This window comes from Perna viridis, chromosome 11, assembly GCF_037379345.1.
Source record: "Perna viridis isolate PV_CMFRI_1.1 ecotype Kerala chromosome 11, ASM3737934v1, whole genome shotgun sequence".
In the NCBI taxonomy this organism is placed as follows: domain Eukaryota; kingdom Metazoa; phylum Mollusca; class Bivalvia; order Mytilida; family Mytilidae; genus Perna; species Perna viridis.
Genome location: NC_142455.1, coordinates 19,787,379 through 19,813,633, shown reverse-complemented (window position 1 = coordinate 19,813,633; position 26,255 = coordinate 19,787,379). Strand labels below are relative to the sequence as shown.

The window sequence follows — 26,255 nt, the reverse complement described above, 5'->3', positions numbered from 1 at the left end:
TGAACAATCAGTTTTCATGGCGCAGATGGATAATGTAACGTAACGTTCCACGAGTCATGGTGAAGACTTCATAAAACTTCTGTTGTGATGACTTCAATTTTGTAGCATCATAACCCTGTTCCAGAAGCCTAATTGTAAGAATTCTAGCGCGATAAAAATAATGTGCAGTTACAGCAAAATCTGGCATAACGTATGAGTTGTGATATGAAAATTTTATACGTAGGTGCTGAGGGGATGTTGCCACAGATAAAAGGAAAGTTGACAATTTTGAATGAAAAGTCATCACGTTTTCGTAAAGTGTGGTCAAAAGTTTTTTTCCTTTTCCTTTTAAAAACGTTATACACCCCCAAAAAATCTAACAACCGCTTTTTAGTATGAGAAACAAAAATATCATTCACATATATTGCAATTTTCTATATGCTGTACACGTGTTTTAAGGATTAACCTCTCATCAGCTGAAATGAAATCAAATTAATAGGAATATCTAAATCCAAAAACTAATCGCATATTTTGCTATTCAATAAACAATGACAATGGTAATGATGATGACATCTCTCTCTCTATATATATATATATGATGAGGATGGTGATGGTGTCATGTAAACAAATACAATAATAATTTGGTGAATAACAGAAAATACTGAGAAATAAATTATTAGAGATTGCTTAACCAATCCCATTTTTTTTTCAAATTTGCACTGTATAAATTTGTTTTGATTTTGCCCCATAAAATGTACAATATCAAAGTTTTTGAAAACATTGTCTATTTTTGAGAGTTTTTTCTATATTTTTTCAACTCTGCTGATTTCTATGTCACAAGTTCTTGTTGCAGTGACATCAACGATTTGACAAAGCCTTTCCTGATTTACTAAAACTAATTGATGCCATGTCAACTTGGGTGGCTTTTTTTTAATTAATGTATAAAAACAACTAATATCACCTGGAACATTGTAAATAAAAAAGTGTAGAATGATTACCCTACCGGTGCACATGGTCCATGCTCCCAGTGGAGTCCGAGTTGCTCATTTTCTTTTGTTATTTTGTATGAATGATTTTAGTTACTTCATGTTCTTTGTTGTGTATGTCTGTTTTCCATGTCTGGCCTTTGTCCCTGGATTACATTCCTTTGATTACCGCTATAATCTTGGTTCCCTTGATTACTCTTTCAATACCAACGCTACCAGTAGAAATGAAAAGAGGGAGTGAACAGATTTTTTGACTTTTGTCTTGCTTGATATAGTTATGTCTGTGTGATTGTTTTGATTTTGTAAAATAATGATGACATATAAGTTTTATTTTGAAGTAGAGTGTTTTGTTCTGGATATTGTTTCTCTATTTAAATTTCACATGATGTTTTATGTTAAGTATGTCTTGTATACTTTTCTTAGATTTGAATATTTTATTATTTGATGGTTTCGATCTTATTAAATTGGCTACCAAGGATGATTGCTAGTCAAAGGGATGGTTTGGTTTTTAGTGTAAAAATGGGACAAGAAAAGTATAAAGTTTGTCAAAATAATGGCATAGTAAGTTTATGCAACAGGGAGAAGATTAAAACTATTCCAGTATTTGTAAGTTTTGAAGACAAATATTGAGTAACTATGACATAATATGTTTGAATGTTATGGATAAATGTACTGAAGTAGCATTGTATGAAAAATGCGAGGTTAACTCGGATTTTGACCTTTATTCTTTGTTGAATGAGGAGATTCCAGCGATACATAAGACACCAGGTCTTTTCCTGAGACAATTTAAGTACACACATAGCATGACACAAGATTGTAAAGGCCTTGAAGCTGATGCAAAAAATCTTTATTTTGTCAAAATAAATTTCATTCTATGGTTGTTTACAAATCTAATTACGACTTTATTTATATATTGCATCGCCAATTTCTTGGTAAACTGGAAGATGCTAGATTATTGTATACCACACGCAGTGCGTCGCTGACGCTCTGTCCTTTTAACTAAAATATACACATATGTATCCATGCACGTCAAAATTTACCGTTTTTCAAATGTTAGTGGGTGATTATCAAGTAGACGTTTGTTTTAATGTTCAACATTATGACAATAGAACGGAGAACCAACTTACACTTTTTCCCGTACAGTTTTGTGTCCATGATATACAGTTGTTAACGTCGTTATTTTACTATGGCTTGCTTTGTCGAAAAGATGGTTAAATTGGGTAAATCAGTAATAAATACAGTATAAAAAATATGAAAAATAAACAGTAAATATAAAAGGTTTGTTTTCTTTGTTGGGGTTTAACGCCCGAGCAGCAATATTTCAGCTATATTCAGGCGATGAACATGAAGTGGGTGATAAAATGAATATGAAATGATGATGAAATGAAAAACGGGATGGGACACAAGGACAATGGGGTCGACAAATTTTGATTGCCACTGGAAATAGGGAGAGGTGGGTAGAGCCTCCTGTGGCGGAGCCCTATAGTTCCGACTCCGGGAGAATACCATAGTAGGGTTTTTTAACGTACGAGGAACGTGGCATCTTTCCCAACACGGTACACCACTATGGTTTGCTGTCAGGTTTTCCGTATTATAGCCTGACAACCCCATCATGTAATACGCCAGGAGTACCCCATTCCACCATCCGGGGTACACAACCCAGTTTCTCTGTGGGCAGAGCGCCCTACCCCCTGGTTATGGTTCTGAGCACTATTAAGATGCCTTTTACGACAAGCTTAGCGCTGCTGCAGGCTTATTCTTTTGACATCCGGACCTGCACAGGTCAATATAAATATAAAAGGAACTAAATACAATTAAAATCAAGTAAATCCAAGTGTCTATAGGCAGTGAAGGTTTCAATGTTTAAATAATAAAATAATGTCTTATAACCCACTAAAATATGAAATAAATTGACAGTACGTTATGGTACCGCAAATATTGATTTTTCAGTTTTTTTTTTATATGATCATATAAATTACGTGTTATGGTGAAAATTAAGAAAAGTAACTTAACGATATCCTAAACATAAATACTCTGAAAATGTTTCTTTATCTTTACCCTAGACCAGTGCCTCTAGCCAATACCTTTTTTTTTTATTTGTAATGCCACAATGCGCCATGAAAACCGTATATTTATTGCTTTATTCACAGTAAAGCATTTACCAAGTTAATTGCCCTACGCACCTTCGTGACGACGAAAGTGACATCTGTACAGTGATACACAACAAAGACGTATTGAGTGCGTAGGCAACCACTTGAATATAAAACTTTGATCTTTCAGTTTTTTGCTACGATCGAATAAATGTACGAGTTTAAGTATTCGCTTCCTTCAATCAGGCCGTGTTACTTTCAAACTGATACCGGAAAAGGAAATAAAAAAAAACTATGAGCAACTGAATAAATTTTAATATTTTCGTCTATACGTGTATACCATGCTTTGATAAATGTCTCTAGACGCTGATGAAACATAAAAATTGAAACATTCCATCCTTAAATCGATACCAGGAACAACTAAATATATTTTTTATCACCAGAAAAGTTATTTTTTTATACATATGCAAATATAACATCTACCAGATCTCCTTTAATATCATAGTTGACGTAGATTTGACGTATGTTGGCAATTGTCAGTATATACTAAGCTCAGACATTTTTTAACCAGTGCCCAATTGATTCACGTTTTGGTATTTTTAATGCCACAATGCGCCTGAAAAAAGTATTATTATTGCAGATTTTCCTTCACGGTAAAACATCTACCAAATGGAGAGCTAGAGGTACCTTCATGTTGGCAATAGTGACGTCTGTACCATTATGCACAACAAAATAATTGAGAGCGTAGGCAACAGCTATTAAAATAAATTAAATTTATGCTTTCTGCTATGGTATGGGTTAATAATAAAATTGTCAACCTTCTAAAGTTCAAATGTAAATTTTATATTGGAAACATAGACACATGCTTAGGTTTTGCTCTTGAGGCATTCTTGTTAGACCTGAATGTATCTATTTTTTGTTTTGTTCATAAATAAAAAAAAAACAATAAAAATTAATAATTGATCCTTTTATCAGGCGATTATAAAGGGAAACGCATAATTTTAGAAATTTACCCACTTTTTTATAAATCGTTGTAACTTCAGCTTTACTTCAAATAAAGAGCAGACACGACATCGCATGAAATAATAAAGTTAAAATGTATGACATACAATAAGGCGAATAATATCTGTTCCGCACGAACATCTCAGATCCCAGACCCAACAAATCATTATTTGTCAATTTTTGTCCCATCAATGCAAAACAAAGCTTTAAAAAATAAAAAGGCGGAGAAGGTGTCCTACTGCACACATGCACCAAGAGTCCGTTAAAGATCAATGGAATTTTATTGGCCTATGTTTAATACCTTTTCTTATACATATAAATGATTACTTGCTTTCTTCGTATTGAAACAAACCGTTGGAAAATTTCATACTTGAAAAAGACCTAATAGCCTACTTTTCGATCATGGTTTTGGGAAAATGATGGACTTCTTTTTTGGCAAACCGACAAAATCATTTTTTTTTAAATTTGAATAATGTTAACCTATATAAAACAGTCGACAAAAATCTCTCTCGGGAAAAGTTTTGTTATCTTGGTCTTGGGCTAATGCATGATGTTAGAAAAAGAGGAGATAATGATGTTCGCTCTATTTTCTAATTACTAACTTTTTTCTCTAGAATATTCAACTTTAAATTTATCATTTGTACGTCATTTTGGCCAGATCTTTTTATCTCTGTTTTCGCTAAATAGATCAATTGTCCTTAATCAATCCTAGTTTCGGAGATTCAAAAATCGCATCTACCCAAAGTAACTAAAGATAAAGGAGACTACAGTTATTTTGAAGTCAGCCCCATATCTTGACCTTCACTTAGAGTAATCAAGGGAACCAAGGTTATAGCGGTAATCAAAAGAATGTAAACCAGGGACAAAGACCAGACAAAGAGATTGATGGAAAAGGAAAACGCATGACCAACCTATACAACAAATGCGATCACTTTTCATTACGTTTTGTCAATTTTTCTTTCAAATATGGCACCAACATTATAGCACCTACGTATAGAGTTTTCTTATCACAACTGATACGTGAAGCCAAAGAATACCGAGACTATGCCGACTTTTTGTACCGTGCTACACTTCTTACAATAAGACGTATCCATTTGCACCATAAGAACCAATTGTTTACCGTTTCATAGTTTTTTCCTTTCTTCTTTCGTCTTACCCCGTACGTGAAATTTCATGGGCTATTGGGTGGGTGTTTCGAAAAATCCCCAGCATATCTGTGCGTCTGGCCCATGCTCAAAGTTTCAAATGTTTAAAAAAATTGAAATATTCTAGGCATCAACTGAAAAAAGAATAAAATGGCGGTACATTATGGTAAATATATGTTTTTCAGAATTTACATATATCCTTCAAAATGTCCTAGTGTAAGTATTCACTAGCTTGAGCCGTTTTACTTTCATACAGATACCGGGAAAGGGAATTCAAGGAAACTAGGAGAAACTGAATAATTATTGATATTTTTATCATTAGAATAGTAATTTATGCACACGCGTGTATATTTTTAGCTGCTGACGAAATTCTCAACATAAACAAGGAACAACTGAATATTTTTTTAAGAATATCACCAGAATAGTTAATTATTTTTACATATGCAAATATACAAAATTTCCTTTAAAAATCAAAGCGCACGTGAATACATTTCACAAAAGAGGGGCATACGTTTGCAATCGTCTATATATAAGCCCCGGTATTCTTATCCATACACGCGGCGTATTTGACAGAAAGCTCATTAAAAAGGTAAGTTTAAAAGTATGTTACCCAATACCCATGTTCAGATTAGTCGAACTGAAATGTTGACGATAAAATGTTTTTTTTTTAAATATGAAAGTCACTACAAGAGAACATTTGTTTGTTTGTTTGTTTGTTTGTTTGTTTTGTTTGTTTTGTTTTGTTTTTTTTTTTTTTGTTTTTTTTTGGGGGGGATATAATAACTTGAATTTGAACCCTACTTTTTCCGAGGCAGAATTCTGAATACGGGTCTTTATCATTACGCTATAGTTAACAACCCCCTGCCCTTTTCAAATAAGGTCTTTAAAATGGGGTCAAAGTGGTTTTCTACCCATTTTAAAGGTAGGAAATAATTCATTATAATGTACTACACTAACTTGAACTTGATCCCTACTCTTTTCGACATAGAATGGTGTGTATGTGTCTCCGATATTGATAAAATCAAACCCGATGGATGAGTCAGTGGGACAATTTCAAATAAGGCAGTTTTTTTTATCTTTACTTTTTCTACTTTGACTGGCGCGTACAGGTCTCTTCTATAGCAATATACCCGATGATCACCTGGAACTATTTCAAAAACGGCCCATAAAATTGCCTCAATTTTTGGCCGTCCCGTTTTCAGAGTTGAAAAACATTCAATCGCCTTGTACTTCACTAAATTATATTTGACCCCCACTTTGTTTGGAATAGTGTGTATGGGTCTCCTCTATATATAACACTACACCCGATGTCTCCATGGGACTTTAATTAATAAGGCTCTTAAAATTGAGTTTAAAACGGTTATCTAACATTTTTATTTCCATGCAAAGGTTAAGACTGTGTTATACATTTGTGTGGAGTATCTTCACACTTTTTGAAATCGGTGATTGTTTTAGCTTGATAATCTTTTCCAATTGATTGAAAAATGTTTTCATTATCGACTTAAAAGGGAAATAGAAATGTCTGTACGTTATCGTATGTTTTGATTTTTTTTTCAGATATCACCATATGATTATTCTAGCAATTGGTTATAAATCGGAATATCAAGTTATTGCCCATAAATAACTCATGGCTTATTACAAGCATATACTACATCTAGGGGAACAATGACATCAAATTATATAATAACACTCACCTCACAAAAGAACATCACAGAATAGGGACAGCCCACCATGTAAAAAGAGATTACTCCTTATCTTTTAGATATAACTTACACAGCCGTAACTCCAAGTTTTAATTTGTTTCGGTCCATATTTTCCGTGACTTTTCCGTGCTTTTGATTGTAATAGCGAAAGAAAGAAATCCCAAAATATAAAAAATAACGCAATTTTAAATTTTAAATTTCGTTAAATTTCCTTAAACATGAAGTGACGAAAATTTTTTGTTTCCTTTGTTTCTAATAGCTAACGTTCCGTTGTATTTAATACTGGTTTTCTGTTGCAGTTACTATTTTCGCAGAAATTCTTCAATCATAAAATGATTATATAAGCACACTCTATCTGAAAATTGAATAGACTGCCTTCATTATACATGAGCCATATAAATAGGTTGTCATTATCAAGTACAGTCTGGTGAGGGCATTTTTAAATTATTGGCTTTCATTGTTGCATGGACAGGAAAATAAAAAGTGTTGTTAATCTTTAACAAAGTCCAATGAGCAAATTTGGCATATTACCTCTGATTTTGGCAGATTAATATTTTTAACATACTTTCTTTTCATTGTTTTGTTCATTTCTACTTCTCTCTGACCGGAAACAATAATAACTTAGTCTAAGTCTGAGTAATACAGCTCTTCTATCTCAATTCTTTAGGTTAATTTGTGTCCAAAGTGGCATTTTGTTTAAATATAAAGTTAGTGGTCAATTTATTGTAAATACTCGGTTTGACTGTTACCTTTAGATATGTCCAAAGTAAAAGTAAATTCTTGTTGATATTTGTAGATGAGATTGAAGATAGTTATATCCACAAACTCCTTTTGGACCATAGGTTTTGTGCTCTGTTTGTTGGTAAGAGATAGAATGATAATTAGCGTAAATATTTTAATTAATTCTTATGTCAGGATTTCTTATATATTATTTGATATTTTGCTCAAAAGCAATCGAATATTGCAATTGTATCTTCAATTTTTAGTTAGGTCCATGGATATTTAAAATTCACAGTTGTTATAGTGCAAATTGAGATTTTGCAAAATGTATGTGTGACAACTAAGGATTTGTCCATACATAAATATAACTATATTTCATTTCTATCACAGTGTTTTTTCCAGAGATGTTGTATTTTGCAATATTTACTATTTCGTAAGAAATAAAGTTGTATCTTGTCGCGAATAATTTAATATTTTCTTTAAAATTCTTAAGAGACTGAGATAGACATTACAATTCTGAACTTAGTGAAACGTAACATCGTTCCATCGACATTGCTCAAAACAATTCTCTTGATGTGATCTAGGATGACGGAATGGTCAAATTCCGTACGTGTCCCTATTAATGTGTCTGGAATCGACTTATATACATTGAAAAGATTAAACCATACTAATGTCAGGTCACTTTGACCGCTTCTGTCACACGTATCATTTGGCTTAGTATGCTTGTGTGTTCTGTGCATCCAGAAAATCAAGGAACTTCCCCCTCTTTTGTTGATGCATCCGCATATCTGTTGTCAATCATATACGTTGTTAGCTTTTTGCCGATCTATCGTATTTGGATCCTTTTCTTTGGGTATAAAACATCCCTCTGCTTTTTTCTCAAGTTTATGTTATTGCACCTCTCTTCCAAAGGTTCCTTATAAGTTGCAAAATTAACGCAGGAGCTTTGGGCATTTTTTGTACACTTTATATGATACAAATCGTGGTCCTGAGGCTTAACCTGTTCTAGCTTTTCAAATAACATTAAATACTAATTAAATGCTTAAATACATGAAATCTACTTAAGACTGATCATGTAGAATTAGCCTGAGTTGTTTCTCTTTGTTCATCTTGATGCGGTTCTTAAAAATAGTGCCCCATCTTCTCTTGGATGCTTTATTTTAAACCGGCCAGATCGTTCTGCACCGAGTAAAGTTTTGAGGAATTCAAAGAGTCCTTTATATACTGGAAGTGTTTTTTTAATTTGATCTTTGCCTCCTCCTTTCCTGATTCTTTGTCTATTTCTCAATAGTCTCAACTTCTCTCTGATGTCATCTCAAATCTGCTGATGGACAATCTTTTCTGTTTCTGTTGCCTCTTTATGCTGTTTTCGGATGGATTTTTACTCCAATACCTTGAGCTGCCTGGTTTTTCTTTCTCTCCTGTTTTCACCTTATTGTAACATTTCAGCTCTTATATATCAAGTTGTTCCTTTCCAACATTGTACATTATTGTTGATAAAAAGTTTTCTTTAATGTAGTACCTTGCAAGGTAGTCTACAATATAATTTCAAGATCACCATCAAACTGTTTCCAAACCCCAACTTGGCTAGTTAACATTTTTGAACATATACGTTGTTGTAGTGGTAGCTTTTTCATGCATCATCTGCTGAACCAATCAAGCTCCATCTTCTGTCACGAGTAGACTCAGAAGCTGAGATATCTCCAGCACTGTGGGTTGAATACTAACTGGCAACCTCCTCCTTCTTGCCAGAAAAGACTTCTGTGCACAGCGTTTGATTCATTGCATCACTGCATCTGGATTTTGATTGAGGTATTCGCTATCTTCGATGTTTCTAGCATTCATGCGCATCTTGCCGCTTCTTCCTCTCTTGTAAACGTGAACAGCACCATCTGTAACCAGAGCCCTTGAACGTGCGGAATCAATCGAAATTTGCGTCTCATCCTCCTCCCTGCTCTATGAAGACATTGGGTAGTGCACGTCTTCCTGTGTTGTAGCAATTGTAGCTGTCCTCTCGCAAGGGTAGCTTACTGGTATACTGGTTTAGCATGATCTATAACCAATCTTCTCCCGGAAGGTGTCTGTTTCTTCAGCATTACTGGTCCTCCACCGGTCGCCCTCCAGTCACTGGTAGCCCAGAAAGTACATTTTCACAAAGATAAAAATCTGCTATTGCTCAATCAATCTGCATATGTTCTATCCTATTCTTGTCGCTGATATTGCAGTCTGGAGACTGGCTTCTGGTATCTTCAGGTAGATTTCAACCGACTTCCGGTGGTTTGAGATCCGTTCTATTCTACATCTTCTGGTTAGCTTGTCAGTAGTGGTAGCCAATCACTACTCGCTCTCTGGCAGTTCCCAATTATGATCGTCCCTTCTTATTCACAACCTTTGCAACACGATGCTCTCTCTCTGCATATTCATCTTGTCTTCCTAAAAGTGTCTTCTTTGTCTTACCATTTATCCCTAGCTTTTGAAATATCCTCCATGCTGACTGTACTGGAAACCCTCCATCGTCTACTATCACCGGAAGTAACCATGCACTCCATTTCTGCTGCAAAGTAACAGTAGTTTTGGCGTCATCCTCTCGTGTGCATCATCACGACTTTATTCCCAATGGTACTGTCTGTTCTATCAGGATGATCTTTTTCCATTTCTGACCATGCATTGTGCAAGACAACAAGTTTGAGTATAAGCCACATCTACAAAAAAAATCATTGTCTTCTTGAAGTCAACTCTCTTTTCGCATCCTGGTGCTCCTCTAAGAAAGCCTTCTTGACTTGAAACCAAATTCGTCTTTTCACTCATACAAGGTAAGCTTATTTTTGCTGAGGCATTTCTCCCTCCTTCCTGTCTTTAAAACGTCTGTGAGAGTTTCCCCCTGTATTCACCATGGTGAAGAGCTATCTTGCTATCAGATAAATATAAAAATTGTAAAAGTATGATTGACTTGATTTTATTTTGAATTCGAGCACTTCCGGTACTTTCTCATACAGATACATGTAGCATAATTCTTTGTAGACGTAGATAATTCTACTAATCTCCCTTGTTGCAGGGTTTTAGCAATGGACAAGACGAAGTTGGTATAGATGAAGCCATCGCATCGGCTGCTAAGTCTAGTAAGTAACATAATTATTCAAGAATTTCACGTTTTTGGACAGACAAGATTTCATTTTCATCACGATTGATATATCATAATGATCGTGTTGAAAACGATCTACTAGTACATCTTTTATCGTGTTGAAAATGACATATCCTCTGTCCAAAAACTTCGAATATGCCGTACAGAATACGAATTGTCAAACTTTAGTTACTTTATCTTCTTAACGGAGAATATTAAAAATGAAATAATCCTGATCTTTTTTTATTGCCTGTGAATTCTGAATCTAATTAGTGTGGAACGGCTAAATCATTATACAACTTTATGAAATAGTCTGCTGGCTATAAGCGAACAATTCCGTATTCACAAGCCCATCAATTTTAAAATATCAAAATTCCTAGTAGCGAAAAAATTCAATACCCTGAAATTACTAAGGCTCCTTTCTTGCATTTAACATTTTAGCTACAACAGTATAGCTCCTTTTACATAATTTGGTAGAAACTATGGCTACTTTGGTAGGCTTCTTTTTTAGTTTTGAAAACTATCTTTATTAATGCAGTGAATATTTTTAATCATCTAATTGAGCACTTCTACACCATTACGTTTTGACGTGAGCAATACAAATACAGAACAGTTGAAAGGGACAAATACGGCTATACATTTTTGCAAGTTGGCATAGTTTCTGGCTCCCATACTTTTCAATATGCCTATCTAGTCCTACCACAATACTTGTTACTCCCGTAGTGGTATTAATTCAATGTGGATCCTGAAAAATTCGAAAGATCTTTTGGAGACAGTCAGTTCAAGACTATTATCTGAATATAACAGTATTAAAACCTATGATTTTTCAACACTGTATACTTCTATTCCCCATACTCAGTTACAATCCCGACTTACAAACATTATACATCGTTGTTATTCCAAAAAAGATGGTACACCTAGATACAAATATATATTTTTTGGTAGAGATTCCTCATACTTTGTAAGAAATAATTCCAAATCATCTTCCAAATATACAGAGGAAGATGTTTACAAAATACTTGAATTTTTAATCGACAACATATTTGTCCAGTGTGATGGACGTGTTTTTCAACAAACAGTCAGCATTCCAATGGGAACAAATTGTGCTACTTTACTTGCTGATCTTTTCCTTCACTCTTATGAGGCTGATTTTATAGCTGATCTGATCCGAAAGGATGAAGATCGTTTAGCTAGATCCTTAAATCTCAGTTTCCGCTATATAGGTGACGTATTATCTTTAAACAATCCTTATTTGGGGGATTTGATACATCGCATCTACCCCAAACAACTTGAGATAAGGATACAACATACACTGGGAAGTCAGCCTCATATCTTGACCTACACTTAGAAATCGATGGTAAAGGAAAACTATGGACCAAACTTTTCATTCAAAATTGTCAACTTTCCTTTCATCTGTGGCAACACCCATTCAGCAACTGCGTATGGAGTGTTCATATCACAACTCATACGTTATGCCAGAGCTTGTCGAAACTACACAGACTTTTTGTATCGTGCTAGAACTCTAATAAATGGGCTTCGGGAACAGGGTTATGGTGCTACAAGATTGAAGTCATCACTACAGAAGTTTTATGGTCGTCATCGTGGAGCGTTATGGTGTATCCATCTCCACCATGAAAACTGATTTATTCAACGGGTCATAGTTTTCCTTTCCTCGTTTGTCTACCCCGGACTTTACTTTTTATGAGCTCGGCGGGTGTTTCTAGAAAAACAGAGGACCCTTACCCTACCGATGCAACTGGTCCATGCTCCCAGTTTTTAGTCCGAGTTGCTCATTTGCTTTTGTTACTTTGTATGTATGATTTTAGTTACTTTATGTTCTTTGTTGTGTGTGTCTATTTTCAATGTTTGGTCTTTGTTCCTGTATTACATTCTTTTGATTACCGCTATAACCTTGGTTCCCTTGATTACTCTTACATGTACATGTAGTTCAAAAATTAACGATTTACGTAAATACACATCACCTGATAATATTCATTTCTAATAAGTACATGTACATATACATTCTTACATTTTGATTTGGAGATGGACAAAATATGTACTTGGGATAATTAAACAATTTAAGCCACTGTTTTATCTAATTTGAATGTGTAAGTCCTCGTGAATAATGTTGAATGGGGCTTGGAATGGTGAACTTATACCCAATTTAGCTCTCTGTATATGATAGAAGAAGTCGATGGCCCCTCGAGAAAAAGTACCAAAATAAGAAGTTATTCAAACTAAACTCCTCTAAAATTCCAAAAGTACTTGTTAGTTCTCGTTACAAATAAAATTGATGAATAAGTATAGCTACAGCAAATTTGGTTTATATCAGCGTTTCTAATTATAAACTGAAAGTACATAAATATTGGGACTATTCAAATGCATCATGAGTAAATGTATTTGTATGGTATTTACTATATGTACCAAATGAAGAAGTTGAATGTTTTTGAATGTTTTAGTTCGTTTTTCGATTTTAGGCAAAGAACTCAGATTCTTCTTTTACGACCATGGAAAACCCGAAGTCAGAGTGGAATATGATATGATATATTCCCTTGAACGCTACAGAGAGTTACAGAGACTGTAAGTTGTATCCAACTTCCTGCACTTTTTTGTATGTACATGGTAGGGGCGGATATATGATTCAGATCAGGGGGAACGTAAATATAAGTAATTGCCGAGCAGAGCGAGGGTTATATTTTTTTGACGATTTCAAGAAAAACAATTTACATATATTTTTTCAAATAATAGGATTTCATACAGTGGGAAATCAAGATATCTTTTTATTTTTGATTCTGGATTTGGATTGGGGCTCACCACTGCCTCTCTGAATCTGCCACCGTATGCCATAATTTTAAATAAATTTTCGGTAAGTTGCAATATATCACTGGATACATAAATTTGAAATTTAAATTTTTTTTTGCGGATACGAAGGATGCAAAAATGAAAGTATTTAATTACTATGTAACATTTGTGCAAGGCTCCAAGAGTAAATATATTATCATATAATTTGTGAATTACATTATCGTAAAATTGACCAAACTTCAACAAGTCCGTAACATCTACAACACAAAGATTAAGTCAACTACCTTTTTGTATTTTTTAAATCAGAAATGCCTCCAGTATTTTGAAAAGGAATACTCGAAAAGATACCAGATACAGATGGACCTCGAAAACTATTCCATATGAGATTTTAGGACAATTCAGTGAGTATAGGAATATAAAAGAAAACAATATACTTGCTTAGTTGTTTTGTTTTTTTTTATTTAGAAGTTTTTGTTAGAATCAGGCAAAAGGAAGAAATCAGTAACATGAATGTTAAAAACACACTGATCTGACAATGTTAAAAACACACTGATCTGACAATATGATTTTACTCAAGTATGCTTTCTCTACTTGAAAAGAAATAATTTGATCTCTGTACCACTGGATTTGCTCAGACATTTCTCAGTATAAGGTTAGAAAATGAGGTTTTCGACAGAGTTATCTGTCTTTGAAATGTTCATTTTCAGTGCATTACAATGAAATTATAACTCAATTTACTAAAGTGATATGGAAAATCTTTTTTCTTGATTCGGATCGAGCAAATAGTCAAATTAAACTTTCAAAATGGTGGGTTTTTTTCCATGTTTCACCCACTTTCTAATTCTTATAGAGACTTTCATTTAAGTACAAATCAATTAAAAAATCAGAAACTACCAGTGACAGTGGTGATTGAAGGCACAAAGAAAACACCACCAAAGTCACCGACCTCTTATTCTGGCTGGTCTTTATTTTACTATTTCTACGTAACTACATGTCAAGTTCAGAAAACTATACATGTACATTTGTAACTGTTTTTTTAAATAGAACTGACAGTGAATCAAGTCCGGTTTGATGTTAACTACTTCCTCAATAAAATGCGAAGGACTTTTTTTGTGTCAATTGCAAACGTACAGTGTAAAATGTATGTAAGTTGTTCTGATGAAAGTCAAAACAAATTGTTGAAATTAACACTTGATGTACATGTATGAATGATTAAATTGTATTGGTAAACGGACAGTGACAATACTTGTATTTTTCTTGAGATGGATCTGCACGTACATGAATATGTACGCACCGTTACATCGAGAATCACTTTTGATAATCTAAAATCTTGCTTGCAAATTTTCAGTAAAGGCTCTGATCCTACATTGATGGCCATATCAAAAGAGAGGATCACCATTTACATGTATAGAAAACCGGTTTTTTTAAGTTTTCATATTTTTGTATTACAACAGCATGGAACGAAAGAAGTCTGATAACAGCCTCCATGAATGATTACCATAGGTACACGTGCCTAAGATTCCGTCCAGCGACATCTAGAGACAGGAATAAAATTCGGATACAAGACGGTAGCGGGTATGAAAATTGGTATATAGTCCACTGAAAGGAAAACGGGGTCGTGTTGCAAATAATATTTATTTTCCAATCTTTACAAGTATGAATAGTCAAGCCTGAGATTTGCCACTTTTGAACTGTCAAAGCAGATCAAATGTTCCTTGCATACTCATGGTTTTAAAGCGTCTTTTTTAATAATCTCAATTTAAATGAATTTTTTTCTAAAAAAATGTTGTTTTTTTTTTTATCTGAAGGGAAACCGTTGATATATATATATAAACATACATAGCTATGATTTATTCACGTTCACAACAGATCGAAATAAAAAGAGCTCGTTTATCTCAACAAATAAGACCTTGTGAAGATGAACATTTAAAGGCCTACCTTTTTGATTATTTATATAGATGTTCATCGTTTGTTGGAATGCAGGGAGGAACGCAAAAAGTTACATTAGCAAAAAATTGCAGAAATGTAAGTAACTGAAAATGTTGACATTGACAAGGATGGATCGATTGGTATTAGGATATGTAAATACAATCAATTTTCATGCCAAGCACCGTGCTCACATTTTATTTATTTCTTTTTTTTTTTGGGAGGGTAACTTTTTTGTAAAAGCGAAATGTCATGCAAATATTAAATATGTCTTCCAATACCAGATTTTTGGATGAAACATTATTTAACTGCTGTGTCATTACTACATTAATATAGCATTATTCACTTTATCAGTGTAACTACAGATATGGACTTGAGAACTGAATACACCCTCACTTCATTTTCATAAGCATCAGCCACATAGGCTAAGGTTACAGTTACTATTCGTATGTTTCCGCCAAATATTGCAACAAAATGAACAGTCAGAAAACTCACTGCATTAAGCATTAGCAAACAGTTATGGGTTGTCAAATTTTTCGATAGTATTTGAAAAAAAACAATTGTAGGAAATCGTTTGAGTTCAAAATACTAGTGCAAAACAAGTTACGCAAATGGGAGATACATTAACAAAGGAAAATATTATGTTCAATAATTAATTTTTTTCGCTTTTAATTAAACGGAATTCCGCATTTTCAATCCGAATTTTACTGTTCCGCTTCTTGTTTTACTATATGTTAGTCTTCGCCAACTTTTCTGCTTTTGTAAGGTTGGCTCATAAAGTAATATGTCTGTAATAGCGTATTAAGGTGTATTAAAAAATAAGGCTAGATTAGATATAGATGGCCGACAACCTGCTTTTGACAGGTTTACAATTATTAAGTTCAATGATCACAAGTATCGTAATTAATTGGAGTACGTAATAATGAAGGTTAGTCATGGTATCGGACATACATTTTGAAAGTGGTGTAGCATTATACTTGTCTGCCCCTGTCCGTATGTTTGTACTTACTTTTACCTCAGGTAATATTTACTTTGATACCGGTTATGTTTGAAAAGATTTATTTATGGTTCTGAATTTTAAACGATAGTACCAAGTACATGAGCATATATGTACTTCAATCAAAGTCGTTGATATAGCATCAAACACATACATTTTGTATGTCTGAATATTTTGTGAAATAAACACTTATCTCCAGGTTTGATTTCGAGTTATATTAATATTGTCTATTCCGCGGGACATGGCTACATGTATAAAGTACCTGTCGTGACAAGGGAAGGTGGAAAGTAAACTACTGGCGTCGAATTGTTTCACCGTTTATCGAAGCCCATGGCTGTCTGGGGTTTTTAAAGATGTAGATCATCATTCAATCTCGAGGGGATTACAGGATTTCTCTACTCTAGATAGTGAAAGTTAAGATCTCAACGAGTGGAGAAATCTTGTAAAACGCGAGAGCATTGGAGGAGAATCTGTTTCTCCCATAAAATCTGTCGAAAACTCGGAAATGTAAAATTTCAGAAAAATCACCGCCCGGTGATTAAAACATCTCGTGCGTTTTTAATCACCGGCTTAGAATGGGATAAATACTTAATATGGATGCTTATATTTGACACATCATTCGTTTACACTTTTTTTTTCTCTTCATACATAAAGTCGACGGATGAATGAAATAAAAACGTTCTGCATGGACGTTTTAGTTGGTTACAATGTTTAGGCCAAATAGAAATATGTCTTTTTCCTGCTATCATACCTAACATAGTTTTTTGCGCCAACCCTAAACATTGTATGATCATTTTGGCTCAAGCCCTGTTAAAGACTAGATTGTTATTGCAAATTTATTTACCTACCACCCTTTTTTTGCTGGTGACAGGATATAACACCATTATTTTTTTTTATGTTGCCTTAAAACCATACTACAATCAACTTTTTTTTTTCAGAAAAGAATCATCATTCACGAACTGGGTCACGCGATAGGTTTTTACCATGAGCAATCCAGACCGGACAGAGACCAGTATGTAAATATATACCTCAACAATGTACGTGCGGACAAAAGATCAAACTTCCGGAAGTACAATTGGAATGTCATCAACTCATTTGGTGTTCCATATGACTATTACAGTGTGATGCACTACTCAAGAAAGGTAATGTAAAGTGCAGTGATACAGTTAAAAGATGAATATATTATATTTTCGGTTTTATAGGCGATCAAAGCTAATTTCACGGCTGCAATCGAGTTTCGAACATTGAACGATGATCGGAATTTGATATGATAGATACTGCAAAAAACGCCACTTGGGTAAATGCAACCCGAATAACGTATCAACATGTATACGTTTTATTTCCAAGAGATGCAAGTTAAACGATTTTTGTGCATTTATGCTAAAAGAGCAATTAACTGCATACAAGTTCTGCATTGTAATGACATTGTTTAATTCCACCTTTATCCGTTCTCTACGTTGTGTTTGCCTTTCTGCCTTAAAAAACCTTAATGAAAAAAATATCTAATAACTCTTAACACTCATTTCGTACACGTGTCTGTAAATGTACATGTTCAAGCGTGCACAGCAAAGACGACATTTGGAATTTTACTGGACGCTTATTAATTGATTGGGCAGTTTGCAATTAAAAAAATAAGTAATGTTTCTATAAATAATCAAATCTTTTTTTAACAAGGCGTGCTTGCGTAACTAATTTTTGGGCAGTTTAGGTCCATGGAACACGAAGTGCATTAAAACAGTCCTTATCATTAAATTTGATTCGTAACAAGCTTTCTGATTGGTTGGTTCTATTAGAGCACACCACATTATTTTTGCATATAAACTTGTTTTGGAACTGTGACGTCATTAACGTCCAAAACAAAATAAGAAAATGTATATTGCGTGTATCTCACCTTTTATTACAGGCATTCTCCACCAACGGTCGGGATACTGTTGTTCCCAAGAATAGCAGGTATCTGAATGTCATCGGAAAAGTTCAAGGACTCAGTTTTAGAGACATCAAACTGATAAACCTGATGTACAATTGCGCAGGTATGGAAATGTTTTTATCGTGATGTGCTTGCTTGTTAATGTCTGAAATATTGATATTGCTTTACTTTAATTTGGTTGTTTTACAACGTATCTGCAATAACTTTTCGGAGAGCTAAATAACTGTTATATCACGCCCCGGATGTTGCAATGAGCACAGTTGATATTAAAACATTTCCCTTGTAGTTGGTTGTTGTTTGAGATTGTTATCTATTAAATCTTAATGGTTAAAAGCAACGTGCGTTTTACCCAAAAGAACTTGAGATAAAGGATACTACAGACACTGTGAAGTCAGCCTCATATCTTGACCTACACTTAGAAATCGATGGCAAGGGAAAACTGTTGACCAAACTTTACGACAAACGTGACGACTTTTCATTCAGAATTGTCAACTTTTCTTTCATCTGTGGCAACATCCCTTCGGCTCCTGTGTATGGAGTGTTCATATCACAACTCATACGTTATGCCAGAGCTTGCCAAAACTACGCAGACTTTTTGTATCGCGTCAGAACTCTAACAAATAGGCTTCTGGAACAGGGTTATGTTGCTACAAGATTGAAGTCATCACTACAGAAGTTTTATGGTCGTCATCATGAACTCGTGGATCGTTATGGTGTATCCATCAGCACCATGAAAACTGATTTATTCAACGGGTCATAGTTTTCCTTTCCTCGTTTGTCTACCCCGGACTTGACTTTTTATGGGCAACTCGGCGGGTGTTTCTAGAAAAGCGGAGGACGCTTACCCTACCGGTGCACCTGGTCCGTGCTCCTAGTTTTTAGTGGAGTCTGAGTTGCTCATTTACTTTTGTTACTTTGTATGTATGATTTTAGTTACTTTATGTTCTTTGTAGTGTATGTCTGTTTTCCATATCTGGTCTTTGTCCCTGGATTAAATTCTTTTGATTACCGCTGTAACCTTGGTTCCCTTGATTACTCTTTATTCACACAGTTGATCAAAATTTTTAATTCATATTTTGCGATATCACAATGAAACTTATATTTGACTTTCTGCATTTGAAATAAATACAATCTTGGCCATTATTGGAACAAAATGTATAAAATCAAGATTATAGTATTTCTGACTCCTACCCTACAAAATAAAATGTAAATGTATTGCCGAAATAATTGTATTTGATAATATAAGTATTTCAGTACTTTGAATATAGATATAAACACTTGACAGTGCATGTAAATTAGTCATATCAAAAGGAAATCAAAAGTCGAAACTTGCTTTTACCACCTAAAATTAGAATCATTATATATCTGATCTATTGTAGCCAGGTGTGGTTCTAAAACATGTCCAGGAAACGGTTTCGTTGGCAAAGACTGCAAGTGTTACTGCCCAGGAAATCCGGTCAAAGTGTGTTCTGGTGGTGGGGGCGGTGTTGTTGGAAGTAAGTTTTAGATTGTATACTTAAATGGAAAATACACTACGTATATGTCCTGGCTATGTAGTGCTACGCCACCTCTCAATGTAAACATATTATTTTTCCAAGTTAACAAAATGAAATAACAATTTTTTACGATAAGTGTAATGCGATGTTTTGTTTGGAATTCTTTTGTGACTTACTTTAAATTTCATTTCGTCAGTCATGATGCATTCAGTTCAATTTAATTAAAACTAGAAATATCAATTGTTCCATTCAGTCACCGTAGGTTCTAACAATACTCCATTCTACTTTCTGTTCTGATGAACTTTCTGATCAGCCAATCAGAATTCATCTTTCATTATTTTGAAAGCATTATTTTAAGGGGAAACCCGAGGATTCTGAAAAGGTCATCGAAACAGAAAGTAGAATAGAGTGTTGTTGGATCTTATATGCAGTGACTGAATGGAACTGAATTGATAGGTCTAATTTTAATAAGATTACATTCAGTTAAAGTAAGTATATTTCCTTATAGTTTCTCACCACTTTGGCCAATCTAGGATCCGCCATCATTCAATTAAAACACTTTTAAAGTAAAAGATATTTTACAACCTTATTAAATCAGCATATTTGTAATTACGCTACAATATGCATTTCACAGCATGTACGGATAAGAATAGAAACTGTGGATACTGGGCAAGGATGGGACATTGTCAAAGGAGTCCTAAATACATGTCGGTCAACTGCAAGAAATCATGCAACAAATGTTCGGGAGGCGGCGGAAGTGGGGGTAAGGTCACATTTCAGTTCTTAATCAACCGGAAATAGTGACAGTAATGGTAGTAAAACTAAGTTTTACAAAATTCGATATGCAGCTATAGTTTTTTTTCAATTCGTCATATTTTTACAGATAATAAAATGGTTGATACAAGTATCATTTCTTTTTTATATCTTTCATATCTTTGCTATTATTCTATGTAATCATACTCAAATGAGCAACAGAAGAAAATATCTGTTCCGAACACAAATTGCGGACTCTGTGGCGACTTAGCCATTTGTCAAAACTTTACTTATAGTTTTTCATCATTCTGGTCAATCTAAGATCCACCATTATTCACATAAAACACTTTTAATATTTTGCTACTTTATCTAATTGCAATCTTCATTTTTACGCAATTTTATGAAACGTAAATTGTCATATTTTTATTTTCATGTTCACAGCGTGTACGGATAAAAATGCAAATTGTGCATACTGGGCAAGGATAGGACAGTGTCAAAGGAACCCTGGATACATGTTGATCAACTGCAAGAAATCATGCAACAAATGTTCGGGAGGCGATGGAAGTGGAGGTAGGGTCAAATTTTAGTTCTTAAATTAGCTGGAAATTGTGCCAGTAATAATTGTAAAACAGTTTTACAAAGTCAGCTCCGGAGAACATAGATCTTCGGAGAAGCCCTTTAAATGCATGTGATAAGAATGGTAACTCTTAGCTTGTCTTGTTTTGTTTTTGTGTAAATCTACTGCCCAAAATAATGTGTAATCTTACTATCCGACCGATTGGAACCATATTTGGTATGGATATTCCTTTTTGGTATCCTTCTTAGTCTTTCATCCATAGACAAACATGGCCACTTTTACTAAAATAGACTGAAAAAAGGTTAGGAACAACATTTAAAAAGACAGTAGGGGTCATACAGCAAGGTTTTTTTACTTAAAAAAGGCGGCGGAAGTGGAGGTAAGGTCACATTTCAGTTCTTAATCAACCGGAAATAGTGACAGTAATGGTAGTAAAACTAAGTTTTACAAAATTCGATATGCAGCTGTAGTTTTGTTTTCAATTCGTCATATTCTTACAGATAATATAATGGTGATACAAGTATCATTTCTTTCTTATATAGTTTGCTATTATTCTATTTAATCATGCTCAAATGAGCAACACAAGAAGATTCTGTTCGGAACACAAATTGCGGACGTTGTGGCAACTTAGCCATTTGTCAAAACTTTACTTATAGTTTCTCATCATTCTAGTCAATCTAAGATCCATCATCATTCACATAAAACGCCTTTATGATGTTTTGCTACTTTATCTACTTGCAATATTTATTTTTACGCAATTTTATGAAACATAAATTGTCATATTTTTATTTTCATATTCACAGCGTGTACGGATAATAATACAAATTGTGCATACTGGGCAAGGATAGGACAGTGTCAAAGGAACCCTGGATACATGTTGATCAACTGCAAGAAATCATGCAACAAATGTTCGGGAGGCGGCGGAAGCGGAGGTAGGGTCAAATTTCAGTTCTTGAATTAGCTGGAAATTGTGCCAGTAATAATTGTAAATCAGTTTTACAAAGTCAGCTCCGGAGAACATAGATCTTCGGAGAAGCCCTTTAAATGCATGTGATAAGAATGGTAACTCTTGGCTGTCTTATTTTGTTTTTGTGTAAATCTACTGCCCAAAATAATGTGTAATCTTACTACCCGACCGATTGGAACCATATTTGGTATGGATATTCCTTTTGGTATCCTTTTTCGTCATTTAACCATAGACAAACATAGCCACTTTTTCTAATATAGACTGAAAAAAAGGTTAGGAACAACATTTAAAAATACAGTAGGGGTCATACAGCAGGTTTTTTACATAAAAAATCTGTTTGGTTTAGAGCAAATTCTGTCTTCCGTTAAAGTATTCAGCATGATGTAATCTAATCGTAAAAATCTGTTGTCCCTTGTTGGAGTTATTTTCAAAACAATTTCATTTCTCAAGGTCAGCGATTCAGACTCTTTAAAGCCACTAGTTTAATAATAATATAATTCGCTAATTTTCTCCATTTGTTACGAATCTTTAGGCTGAGTTTGATTTTAAGGGTTGTTATGTAAATCGATTAGGATTGATTGGGTAAACCTGGGAAAAAGAGACCAAATCCATGCTTTTTCCTGATGTCCAGATCAAAACTGGAATAACAGTGGATGTATCTCTTTGAAATTTCTCGAGGAAGTGTAATGTCCCGAAATCAATTCTTTTGTTATCTTGGCAGTTTTGACTTAATTAATTGAGACATTAGTGTCCAAAACGGGTCAGTTCGAATTCTTATCCTGTGTCAAATGTTTTTTTTTTTTTTTTTCATTATTTTTTTTTTAAATCACATTTAAATGCGGATTCAAGCTTGAATGGTGCGTCCATTCATCCCCAACTTTTCAGGGTTTGACCTGTGAGGTCGCACCAGTCTTTACCAAGCGAGACATATCATATTTTTGATTGGAAGGACCTCTGTGTGATTCCACCTTGCCAGAGTGTTTCGGGAAGCTTCATAATTGTAGCTAGACCGGATTTTATTCACTTGCGATACGACTGTCGCCGCTTGTAGAATAGGATATGCCCTTCCGGAACACATGGGTCCGGTAGCAATCTTGTTTTATAGGAATTCATGTTGCTAGGGTATTGCTTAAATTTAGATAAAAAGGATGTTTCGACCTCACATTTGTTTGAGTCAAAGAATAATAAAATGTCCAGGAGCACATTTATAAACGAATTACTAAATAGTTTACTCTTAGCCTGATCGTATAGGTTCAAAATTCTATGATTGTGTAAAAGTTATGAAAGACTGACAATTGTGTGTAGCAAAAATGACGCGTATGTCCGATTGTTTAAATATATTTGACAATACGACCTACAGAGATGACCTGAGACAACACTGATTTTGTACCGATTGGATCTCACTAGCGTATAAGTTCGTCCTCTTACAGGTAGCGCCTGTCTCATATTATTGTCATGGTGGCTTACCAGATAATGATTTAATGATATTCTTCACCAATATTGCCTTCTTAATAAAATTAGAAAATTCTTTTATTTCTAAACAGATCCAGTTTTGGGGATCAGATGACAGATTCGAATTTTTTTTTTTTTTTTTTTTTTTTTTTTTTGATTTTGCAAATTAAGAAAAGAAAATGAGGAAATGAATATTTTACTTCCTGTCCACCCCTTACCTTTACAGTTTGTGGTATAGTCCAAAAATAATTTATAAATATATGTTCTTACTTTTCTATACAGTTACCTGCCGGGATAGTAAAACAAGCTGCCCCTACTGGGCCAGATTAGGACATTGCACAAGGAGCGAAGCCTACATGTCGAGGTATTGTAAGAAATCGTGTAACAAATGCGGAGGAGTAGGAGGTAGGTTGAATGGAGATCTTTTTTTTTCCGAGGAATGACAAAGGAAGCTCGCGGCAACATTTCTTTAAATTTCTATCTGTGTTCTGCTTTTTCTCGATTAAAGCAGGCTTTGAACTGTGTAAATGGATTCATTATTTTAATCCACTCAGACGATTTTTTGAAGCGTTTGGAGCAGCATTTTAAATGTGACATTAAACAGTAGGTTTATTTTTTATTATTATTTTGTTAAAAAAATGTAACAAGTAAGATATATGCTGCAAAAGTAAGGTAGCTATAGGAGAAATGAATTTCACATACTTCCATTTCATATGCATTTTGTTCATTGAAAATTCTCAGGACGTAGACGTAGATCGACCATAGAATGTACCGACAGTAATGATAATTGTGCGTCCTGGGCCATGAAGGAAGAATGCAAGATGAACCCATCTTACATGTTACAGTATTGTAAAAAGTCCTGTAATGTTTGTGGGCAAAATGAACTCATGAACCTTCAAGATTAGTAAGTATTAAGGCCGGATCCTTAAATTTTGAAAAGGGGCTTTATGCTACCCTTTTTGCATCTTAGTCCGAATTTACAGAAACTTTATTGAAACCAACTACAATGCGGGATCGCTCGAATCTCTACCCCATAATGAACAAAGGAAATTTTATTTAAAAATTCATATTGTAAACTCTTCACAGAATGATGATCAAATGTTTTCGTCTGCGATGAAAATGACAATCTGAAATTGAAAAATGTACGATGTTTTCAAGATGAGATTTGTGTAATTTATTATTTGCACAACCTATCTTGTTTTGCTATGAAAGGTTTGTTCCGATTCTCAATCATGAAAATTTTAATTGGAATGTTAAAGAAAAATGTGAATAAAAACATGAATGTGTTAAAATAATAGAAGAAATGCTTTCCGTCTTTAAATTATTTAACTCAAAAGTGTGCACAGTTTCTTTTTTTTAGAAGTATATATACGGTAAACTCGATTGATAGTTGATCACAATGACAATAGTTATTTGCTTGGTGTATGTTTCAGATATTCACTGTAATAAGATTTTTTTATATGATTATGGTTTGGCCGCTTAATTTACTTCACGGGAAAGCTTAAAGATCTTCTGTTTAAAGAAACAAGGACAAAATTTTTGTTGATGTACAAAATAGGAGCTGTTTACAGAATTAAAAAGACTGACTACAATGTGTGCATATTAGTTGTGTGTACGTTATAAATGCCATCTCGAATTTACAGCACATTGTTGACGTGTGTCGGGGTGGAATGCTTCATGGCATTAACGTAAAGCACTGTTAGCAGAAAGAAAATTTCTCTTAAATAGAACAATTGCATTTTGAATAAATATTTTTTAACGTATTTCAGGCTGGTTGAAAAATGCCAGGAAGCATTAAAGCCGGAAACATGATCTTGTTGAACTTAATTCAAATAAACCAATAAAATAACAAAAAGCATTGATGGTTTGTCTTATCAATTTAAATTTACTCATGGCAAGTACTTTCTTGCAATTGCAAATATCAAAGGGTCAAATAAGCCAAAGTACTAAACCCCATACTTTCTCAAAGTCAAGTTTGATAGTTAACCTTAATTATATGAATGTCATCATGGTCAAATTTTAGGCGTAGGACTTATCATTAATAATACGACGGGCAATCTTGTAGCATGGGTATGTACATGTAGTTGCAACCCTAAGTAAAATCTAAGTCATGTTTTAGTATTGCACTGCACCAAATCTTACATATGTGGTACTTGACGTTACTACTGGAAATCAAATCCGCTAGAATGGTAGTGACCGATTACTTCTAACGCTGGCAGTTTTGATAGTACTTTCTTTCATCTGTGGCAACATCCCTTCGGCACCTTCGTATGGAGTTTTCATAACTCATACGTTATGCCAGAGCTTGCCGTAAACACGAGCTACTTACCGGGTATTTCTAGAAAGGCAGAGGACGCTTACCCTACCGGTGCACCTGGTCCATGCTCCCAGTTTTTAGTTTAGTCCGTTGATAATTTACTTTTGTTACTTCGCATGCATTATTTTGGTTGTTTTATGTTCTTTGTTGTGTGTGTCTGTTTTTCATGTTTGGTATTTGTCCTTGTCCAGTTGGGTATTTCAATATGTAATCACTATCAACAGATAGATTTAAAAGATTGATTTTACTATCGTAGCGCTCAACCATAATGTTTCCTGCTTTCCGTGCGTTAATC

At 34.2% G+C, this 26,255-nt stretch overlaps 1 protein-coding gene across 1 annotated transcript; it reads left to right on the top strand.

Moving 5' to 3' along the window:
• Nucleotides 1-1,484: 1,484 nt before the first annotated feature.
• LOC148603255 (uncharacterized) lies at nt 1,485-25,501 on the top strand. The gene is made up of 15 exons (XM_088553375.1): nt 1,485-1,571; nt 10,681-10,744; nt 13,224-13,326; nt 13,855-13,949; nt 15,003-15,123; nt 15,507-15,573; nt 17,410-17,613; nt 18,375-18,501; nt 19,778-19,894; nt 20,529-20,657; nt 21,089-21,217; nt 22,028-22,156; nt 23,926-24,048; nt 24,385-24,547; nt 25,413-25,501. Coding segments are annotated over exons 1-15 (1,659 nt in total). The 3' UTR covers nt 25,414-25,501.
• Nucleotides 25,502-26,255: the final 754 nt, after the last annotated feature.